Below are 10115 nucleotides of genomic sequence, written 5' to 3' on the forward strand. Positions count from 1 at the left end.
CATACGTGCGGCGCTGTAAAGCGAGCGTGGGAGGAGCTTAAGTCGTGACGTCGCTTTATATTTTGCGCGAAACAAAAGTTGCCAGTTTCGCTAGCAGTGTCAATCAACTCCGCATCCGAGAGTTTGTGCATGAAACATCAGGCATGTTTGAGCCGCCGCGGCACGGTTGAACGACGACGGAGTGATCAACTAACACCAATATCGTTGTTTATCCCCAGATTTTCTGTAAATTTCCCACAAGTAACTACGAGAAAGCGTCAAGTACGTCTGCTTGTCTTGTCGACAATTAGTATGTTTAATACTTAATTTACAATTCTCCTAATTGCAATTGCAATCTCTCTTCCATTCAAAGGCATCAATTATTTTTTTCCCCACTCATCAAACTCTTAGGTTGGACTGCGGAGGAAGGCTGGACGTATCCATGGCTTGACATTCAGGGAAAAATATCATACCAGTTTATAATTTTTTATTCCTTTTTTTAGTTTCACATATTTTCTGAGGGTTACTTGGAAAAGAGTTAATTTTTCTTTTCTTTTGCGTCCTAATCTTTTCGCTTAAAAGTGACTATCATTTACTTTAGACAACTTCAGCTGCTGATTGTATAGTTTTTTTTGGGGGGGGGGCATTTGCGTGTTGGATTTGTGGAATGGTCCCGAGCGTATTTTCTTCTCACACACACACACCGGGAAACTCGACTCGAATAAAACATGGAGGCGAATAAAGACTACAATCGTGGCTCGGTATGATTTTTTTTTTCAGAAGAGAAGTTGAGTTCGACCATGTAGAAAGGAATCATAACAGCGAGAGTTCCTACAAGGCGTGATGACTTAACCCCCCTGACAAAAACACAATTTCCCCACAAGAAAGTACGTATACATGGTGTATCCCAATAAATTAAAAAAATAAGCGTCGGGGGGGGGGTTGTAATGAGTAACCCACAAGAGGGCTCTGTTCAGCAATATCAAGGGCCAGGATCAGTTGGGGCCGGCGAAGTGCTATTCTGGGCTCACGAACAGCGTCCGTTAATTGACGAACTTTTGCTAACATCCCAAGACGAAACTAGAATGATGAGAACCATACAGATTAGGCAAGGAAATGGGAATAAATTAAAAACGAAATACGCTGCTTTCGAAAAGTTATTCAGTGAGGCCAAACCGCGGCCGGCCCGGCATGCACACTGTTCTCGGCCTTCTGTTATTTAATAAAATGGGTAGCTGGAAAAGGAGGGCGCTATTGTCAGATTACATCTTTCTTTAAAATGATGCAATGTGCACTGGGGTTTTCAAAGACCTTTTCAAGCTCTACACACGCACACGGGATACATGGTCTAGGACCACTGACGTCTTCTTATATAAGCATTGTGTTTCCGTGTTGGAAACCAGACCGTGGCTATTCAACTACAGTGACACTGACAGCACTAAATCGGAGAAATGGAGCTAACTTTGCTGAATTTACTTCAATTTGTAGCGTTAGGAGCTCTTGTTGTATTTATTTTGGTAAGCACTTCAGATTTGGGTTTTTAGTCTACACTTCTCCCATCTCGAAGTTAAAGCTTGGTGATTAGTAATGGATAAGAATTAATGAATGAATTTGCAGGGGACCTGGTCAACTCAGCCATGTCAGACCCAAACCAACTCGGACCCATGCTAACTTGGACCCATGCCTACCCTCAGAACTGTGGGGTCTGACGTCCACTCCACTCCCAGGTTCCAACCATGCCAACTTGGACCTGAAGCCATCTCAGACCCATGCCAACTAGGACCCACGACCAACTCGGACCCTTAACCAACTCTGATAATTAATCAGGCAGAAACTAAACATTCCGTGGGTTGGGTTCGAGTTAACTTCGAGTGGGTTCAAGTTGGCTTGGGTCTGAGTTAGTTTGGGTCCGAGTTGGCATGGGTCCGAGTTGACATGGGTCTGAGTTGTTTGGGTCCCAGTTGGCATGGGTCCGAGTTGGCTTAGGTCCGAGTTGGCTTAGGTCCGAGTTGGTTTGGGTCCGAGTTGACTTGAAACCCTTTGCAGTCTGTTTCTTACCTTTACTGTGGTTTTCTTGGAGGACATAAAGAAAAAAGGTGGAACACTTTAATAATAGTTTTGGCAGTTGAAGAGGGGCCAGTTCTCTGTCAGACAGTTTAAGGACCATTTTGGAGGTGAATTCCGAGGATTTTGATTTGGGTTATGACAACACTCAGACTAGTGCCAACCAAATAATTTGTCAAAAAGAAAATAAGCAATGACGGAAAAAGTCCTTTGTGTGATTTAAAGCCAAAGCCCAGCTCGTCTAGGTTTACAGTCAAGGACCACCCCCAGGGCTCCGTAATAATTAATGCTGCATAATTAATTGAGGATAACCATCAGTGGGAGAGTTTTTTGTCGTTCTAAAGTTGGCTGTCCTGTGTTGATCATATTCTGATGTTGTCATGATCTCCCCTCAACACGTGATTATCATTAAGGATAAAACCTGACTGTGAGTTGTGTAGGTGCTGATGAAGCCTTTGCATTGTTAAACAAAGTCTGATTCCTTGAATAACCTTTCTCCCGAAATCCACTCATTTTGAAAAAAAAGATCAAGTGTGGTTGTATGTTTCAGTTTGATTTTTCAGCTGCTGCATTGCAGATTAACTTATTACCACTTGGTGAATATGTTTGTTACATGTAGTATTGTATGCGGGGCACACACAAACCTCCCTCACAGAGATTGACATTGCTTGTGACATTGACTGCGATACAGGTCAGTTTTTATCGTCATTCCTGAAATTAACTGGTTTTCCTTGCTTTCCCCTATGAATTTCACAGGCCGTGATCTTTGTCTACATGACAACAGACCCAAAGCCCGACATGAGGCGATATGACAGTGAGAATTACTTCCTTGATCCGACGGCTGAAAATGACCAAAAACGCCCCTTTCCAAGTTTAAGAGATGAATCATCTTTGGATCTATCGGTCATTGTTCCGTCATACAACGAGGAATTAAGATGTAAGTTTCAGGAAGAAATGGACGGGGAGACCTTAATCTTGTACATGTAGCTGTGTAAAAGTGTATCTAATATTTCCCTTAGCATAGAACACACATCGACAGAAATATTAATCTTTGGAATTGCATTCATTTAATATATGTTCTTTTCTTCAGCATTGCCTGATAGAGGTCTTAAGAAACATGTTTGTAATTTTTTGACCTTTAGCAACCAAAATGAGGTATAATCGTTTCATCTACAGTGTAGCAAAGGAACAATTTTGGTGATTTGAAGTTTCAAAATTCTTCAACTGCTTCCCCCCCACAGTGCCTGTGATGTTAGATGAAGCCATTGACTTCTTAGAGAACAAACAGGTAATACTGTATTCTGCATCTATAAAAGCTTAAGAAAGTTTGAGCACACTGACAGGTCCAGAGCCTGTCACATGCGTGGTGTTAATCAGATGATAAGCCAGTCAGCAAAAAAGCTTGGCCCCTTGAATTGGGCCAATCAATTTTTATGTGAAAAGGTTGACTGAATCCTCTTGAAGTGGGTAAAATATATGACGCTCAGAAAAATGAAATAATCAGAGAAAATGATGAATTTTGGCTGGTTTTACATGCAGAGTTTTAAAACGAACGCATCATGCTTATACTCCCTCACTGCTGATAACTTGTTAGCCACTTGACATATATAGACAAGAATTATAAAACACAAGATTGTGTTCACAGTTAAGAAGATCAAAAGGATTTGTGCTTTATACACAAATTCTTTTGTGGAGTTGGCCAGATCTTTTGAGAGAAATGTTATGTTTTCTTATCAGTATGGAAAGAGCACCTCAATTGCCGTTTCTCTCCAAGACAATTTTTTCAATTTGTTTATTAATATGTCAGTAGTTTCAGAAACCATTTGGATTAAAATTCAGACGGTTTATCCAACTGCCAATATTGTGACAATGTTTTCAGATGAAGGCATTGCTCTTTTTAAACAGGGCCTACATATTTCTTGAGTGACTCCAGAGTCACTTTTATTTATGTACCAGGCAACTTTATTTTTGTTTACAGAGGGGAAATGAGACATTTACATATGAAGTCATTGTAGTTGACGATGGAAGCAAAGACTCCACAACCAAGGTATGCCATCTAGGAATTGAATACATGTAATTAATCAAAAATGTTGGTCAATCCAACTTTGTTAAATGGATATCTGCACAAATAACATTTATAAATGTAATCGTTTGACAGTGCATAAATATAGAGTATTTTAACTGATTGATAAGGGCACACTTGCATGTCATGAGTTTGTACGGAACAGATGAGTGTATTGTTGTCAACACTAATTGTGCCAGATCCTGCAAAGTACACTAACAGGTTTAGCAGAATTTGGAAGGATTGATGAAGGTAGAGTCTAGCTACTGTTACCTTCCATGTAGCTCGATGCTTTTTGAAAGTTGTTGAAATAGAATAATGTGTGACACTAACATTTTACCTGCAAATTGCTGGGTTTTGGAGGACTCAGGACGGTTCAGAGTAAAACTGCCCAGAAATGTACTATACCAGCTGTCGGATTTGGGGAGATTTAGAATAGTCAGTGGCAACTTTTAACAAAAGGTGAACATTCAACACACAGTTTCGTCATGGAACTTTTGTCACGTTAGCTGATTTTCTCCCTTTTTAACCTGCCACGTATACCATTACAAATAAGAAAATAATGTACAAAATTTTATGAATTCTGAATTTGCCTCCTTTTTTTCTGAGTTTCCAGTTACCCACCTGATCCTTATTTCAATCTGAATATGGTACATTATGAGATTTATGCATTTACGACCTGGTTCCAGATTTCCATGCAGTGTGTTTAGTCGTTGTTATCTTTTTGCGAACAGGTCGCCCTGGAATATTCTAAGAAGTATGGCACAGAGCGTGTACGGGTACTAACGCTGGCCAAGAACAGAGGCAAGGGTGGTGCCGTGCGACTGGGCATGCTCAGTGCACGGGGCAAGAGGGTACTCTTTGCTGATGCAGACGGGGCCACCAAATTTGCCGACCTTGAGAAGCTAGAGGAGAGCCTGCAAGAAATCAACCCAAAGAAGGTAATTTAGACGGACCTGATTGACACATCAACATGTGTAGTAGTTGTCAAAGATGTTTTACTCCCAGTGAGGTTGGTATTTTAATAACCATTCAATTTGAAAAGATTAGAAAACACTGATTTGATGGCACTGGATATTTCTCACAGCAACTGCTGTGTTTTTTGTAATGATTTTAGAATTGTAGTCGCTAGCCTCATTGAAATACCGCCAAAATGACATCTTAAGAAGAGTGATGTTTGAAAGCCAGGGAATAGTTACGCAATTGGTTCCACCATTTCCTGACATGACCATGATTTTCATTCACAGTATATATAAGTAGCATACGGGTATACAGTGTGACATATATGAAAAAGTTTTGACTAAACATCCACAGTCTGGTCATGAGAAATGTAAATCCAGCCTTGCCTATTTGCATAGTTTCATGTCCTTTGCAATTTACTGGCATGTTTGTCGAACTGTCCACTCCAAGTGGGACTAAAAGAGTGCGTGTTTCAACATGGAACGACGGTGCTTTTGATGGGAACTCACTTTGTGAGTATGCAGGCTTACACGGGTTTGGTGCGGGATGTGCTGAGCGTGAGCGACCACTTTATTTTGGAATGTATGGCCTTCCCATTTGTGCCTGGTGCATGCACGAGCTCAGTTGAAAAACTTCCCACCAGCCTGTCTCTCCTTTGCTGATGAGGGCGCACTTAACTCAGGGTGGAAAGCAGCCAATAGTCAAATTGTAGCCCAGGTTGTGATTGCGCTAAAAAATACATGGAGAGAAAAATCGATTTAAAAGAGAACTATTAGACTAAGATATTATTAGACGAAGCACTGCGTGGAGTTGGTTACAGTTTCAGACATTTTCATTTTTGTATTAATCAGGACAATATGGCCATTGTTTGTGGGTCAAGAGCTCACTTGCAGGAGGAATCGGTTGCAGAGGTAAGCTACCTGTAGACATCTTGACATAGGTCTATAGATTTGAAGGCATGAGGAAGTCAAATTTTTTTTCAGTCGTCTGTTGTTCTTCATGGGATGCTGCCAATTTTGATTGTGTGTAAATGTTGAATCTTTCAATAATGTTCCCATATTTCTTCCTACCAAGAACTTTCATTACTGTCACCAATGAGACAATTTACAAATTGCTGACAAAGTAAGATTTGACAAGGGATGTGCTCGAGTCATTGATTTGATGCAAAACTAGTTGGACAGTTTGCATCCAACTATCACGTTTCTTGACTTTAAACACCAACAGTTTAAAGTACAACATCAAAACTTATCTTTTCTCTGATAACTTCAGTGTTTCCCAAGCTGAATTGACTTAAAAGGAAAATGCAAGATGAGGTGGAAATTATGTTTGGTGTTGAGACACCTGGTTGCCAGATTTGGAACTCTTGCTATCAATTTCGTACAACTTCCTACTTAAATTTTTTCCCTGCTTAAAAACAGAAATCCCGAGACAGTATGTTTACTTGATATTGTTGTCCATACCATGCGTTAAAATTTTGGCATTTCAGCTTTTTAGCAAGTACACAGAGAACACTGCAATGAATGAGTCATAAATGAACTGTAAATTTTCCCTGCCTGCGTTCCAGCGTTCCCTTTTCCGCACCGTTCTGATGTATGGCTTCCATTTCCTGGTATGGTTTCTCTGCGTGCGCGGCGTGCGGGACACCCAGTGCGGCTTCAAGTTGATGACCCGTGAAACCGCTGCCAGGTTATTCACCAGCCTACATGTCAATAGATGGTAAAATCAACAGTATGAGCTTTGATGATTAGAAGTACATGTATATTATTCCTCCATCCTGGCAATGATTGCTTGCCTTCGCCATACTCATCCATTATTTCAAAACTGAATTTTGCTTTCTTCAATTCATGATTAAAAAATACAGTGATGCCTGTCAGCTGACCAATTTAGCAGTCACAATGGATGGCATTAGACAGAGTTCTGAGCACTTGTTCACATGTATTCTTGAGCTCTGAAATTTGAAATGTGATTTTTTGTAGATTTTAAGTGAGGCAGCCATTATTCCAAACTGCATTCTGAGAGTATTTAAATGTACATACTTCAAAAATGTCATTCATCCTTTCTTGTCACTGAAGGGCATTGATCTTGGCCTACATCTTTCAGTACCAGGATAGCTGTGTCAGTTGGTATCCTTTCCAGTTCTTAGCACACTGCAGTTTGAAATATTCGCAGCCAGCTGTTAGTGGATTTGCTTTTTCTCTGTGGAATGATGGTGGCATAACTAAACATTTTTTCTGTTCACAGGGCATTTGATGTAGAGTTACTGTATCTAGCTCAGGCACTGAAGATACCTATAACAGAGGTTGCTGTAAACTGGCATGAAATAGATGGTCAGTATTGTGTGGGAATGCAGAATCATTACGTCTCGCCAACTGATTATTGCTTTATTAATTATCTCTGCTTGAAAAACCATGGATTCCCCATAAGTGCCCCAGGCACTGGAGTTTGTAAGCCTAAAGACACCTGTAGAGAAGAGACAGTAAGAAGCAGTTGGAGTTATGGTGGTTGGAAACAGTTGTAGTGGTTGGCCAGCAAATGTGTTTTATCGAATCTTAAGTGCTGTCAACAAGGTACTTGAACAAGGCAGAATCTGCCCCATGACGTAAGAACGGAGCTCTGTTTGACTAGTTAATCATCCATTTCTGTCCAAGATTGAGTCAACATTTTTGTCAAGTCAACATTTTTCGAATTACCAGAACAAACAGTTAATAGCATCCCCAAAATGTGATCTGCTACACAAAATTGTCATTGTTCCATTACAAAAATTGTCTTGATTTTGGGGTGGTTTCTTGTTCTCAGGATCAAAGATGGTGCCCATTTTCAGCTGGCTCCAGATGGGCAAGGATCTGTTACTGATCAGGCTTAGATACATGCTGGGAGTGTGGCGCATCAACGACAAAGTCAAGCTGCAGTAATAATAAGCTACGACATCGGGTACAATTGCATATTGCTGCTTATGGGGCCGGGAATGATGAGTTGCACGAGTCCACTCCCAGAGGACTGCCCACAAGCACCAGTGTTGTAGACAACACCAGAAACAAGACCAGTCACAAGCTACAGGGTGAACGGTGACAAAAGAAAACTTTTGTGACAGTTGATCTGAATACCTTGCGAGTTGAATTCAGACTGCAGGTCCTGTGTTGGTCTTCTGATGGTCTTAAGAGGTCTTGATGTAGTCTTGCCCCAAGACTGGTTAAACTGTTTGGCCGGTGCACCGTGCAGGCGCACTCAGGTTACCATGAATGATTGCGCACGCACACTGCCGAAAACTGCGCGCCATGCAGTTGCGGTTTTCGGCAGTGTGCATGGTGACTTGAGCGCGTGAGGTATGCTCAGAATGTTTCGGATAGGCCTGCCAGGTTTTGCAAGACTGGTTTTATAGCAGTTTGTCTCTTGTGAATATAGCGCCCTCTACTGCTACAGCTATTTGGCTGTGCTTGCTGGCATGTCACATACACAATTCTCCGGCCAAAACCAGTCTTGAGGCAAGACTAAGGTCTCGACTGCAATACTGACAATCATTGAGTTCTGCAGACAGCAGACTGAGAGAGAAGTTCTTTCTTCCTTGCATCATGCGGCTGGAATTCCAATTCCATGTGAGCATTTATGTCAAGGGATGGATTTGGACAACTCACCGTTTTGATATCCCTGTCTTCTAATCACATGTAGGAATTTTTTGTATTAACTAGCATTAGTTCTGTTGGGTGTATTTTAAAAACTTGCCATTGGGATTTTCACAACGAACAAGACAAGATGTATCAGCCCAATTTTAAACTTGTGTCAAATGTTAAATGGAGTCATCTGTACACTGTTTGTACAGTAAGGCCATGTCCGCATCACTTGGCTACGGCCGGAAAGTACGCACGAGCCTATGGCAGTGGCCACGACCAGTTCCCATCAAGTCGTATGTAAATTCCGGCCATGGCCAAGTGATTCGGACACGGCCTAAGTCTCACCACAGCTTTGTCTGCAACATTCCAAGGCCCCACCATGGAGTGATATTTGTTACATTAGGCTGTGTGCAGCAGCAAACTTAAACACAGGGTCAGCCTTCCTGGATTTGTACGTACAAGTTGAATTGGAAATTTGATGGCTTAACCCATCAGTTGCCCCTGTGAATATGCATTGGCAAATTGTATCAACAAGTACCAGTCCTCCGTAGAACTTTTGCTGAAAATTGAAGGTTTTAGATGTCCTTCAGTGTTAACTAGTTAAAAAAAATTATTGAAGTATGTTTTTAAGTGAACCACAAATGGTAATTCAAGGAATGAATGGATATTTTCTGTTGAGTGCATTTGGGACAACTTTGCTTATTAGACAAGTCCCAACCTGTTATAATGAATTGAAATCAAGCATACTATGACTTCCCATGAAGAATTGCCAGTATGCCAAATGTTGACAGTCACTTCTTTGGAAATTTGATTAAGGATCACAAGCGAGGTGATCTGGTGGAGGCTTTTGTTGTAGTTTGCCACTCCAAACCAATCATGCAGAGTAATTTGAAACATTGATTTAACAACTGTGCAGCTTATATTTTGCATTTAAATTAGATTTAATTATTAACACTTTATTGATAAATTTATCTCAATTATTTTTCCTCAATTACTGAGTGAATTTGTTGAATGCATCAATTCAGCTTGAAAAAAACACAAAAAATGTCAATGTATATTGTGCTTTTAACTCTGGAATCCTACTTGAATTGTAGAATGAAGTACCCTTCCCCCAATAGAAGTCAAATGTAAGTCACCAATTCATTTGGTGCATCAGACCTTGGGTTGGGAACATTCTGTAATTAGTGTGATACAAACCACAGCAAAATCAAAAATACAACCAAATCCGGCAAAAATAAGGACTACCTTGCATGGGCCTGCCTTGTTCTCTAATGTTTCAAAATTTTGAAAAGAAAAATAATTCCATTGGTTTTGTACTGTACGACTTTCAAATATGGATCCTTCCTTTCCTGTATTGCAGGGGTGTGGTTCTCGTGATTTTTCCTGGTTCCAGAATTCGTCAACCACAAATTCTTGATTTTTAGGGGTCATATGTTGTAACC

At 40.7% G+C, this 10115-nt stretch overlaps 1 protein-coding gene across 1 annotated transcript; it reads left to right on the top strand.

Moving 5' to 3' along the window:
• The first annotated feature begins 1351 nt into the window (after positions 1–1351).
• On the top strand, positions 1352–9593 carry alg5 (ALG5 dolichyl-phosphate beta-glucosyltransferase). The gene is made up of 9 exons (XM_022235920.2): positions 1352–1496; positions 2800–2980; positions 3285–3331; positions 4022–4090; positions 4840–5046; positions 5917–5976; positions 6630–6781; positions 7307–7392; positions 7862–9593. The coding sequence occupies exons 1-9, from the start codon at positions 1431–1433 to the stop codon at positions 7975–7977; spliced, it is 984 nt and encodes a 327-aa protein (XP_022091612.1). The 5' UTR covers positions 1352–1430; the 3' UTR covers positions 7978–9593.
• The last annotated feature ends 522 nt before the right edge of the window (positions 9594–10115 follow it).

This window comes from Acanthaster planci, linkage group LG02 (assembly GCF_054643075.1).
Source record: "Acanthaster planci isolate LZ-2023a linkage group LG02, COTS_SCS, whole genome shotgun sequence".
NCBI classification, from domain to species: domain Eukaryota; kingdom Metazoa; phylum Echinodermata; class Asteroidea; order Valvatida; family Acanthasteridae; genus Acanthaster; species Acanthaster planci.

Bases quoted from the DNA above. Each gene is read 5' to 3' on its own strand.
- alg5 (XM_022235920.2), top strand. From the start codon at position 1,431: ATGGAGCTAACTTTGCTGAATTTACTTCAATTTGTAGCGTTAGGAGCT. The intron at 4,091-4,839 runs GTATGCCATCTA...TTTTGCGAACAG, and splicing joins GCAAAGACTCCACAACCAAG to GTCGCCCTGGAATATTCTAA. The intron at 6,782-7,306 runs GTAAAATCAACA...TTCTGTTCACAG, and splicing joins AGCCTACATGTCAATAGATG to GGCATTTGATGTAGAGTTAC.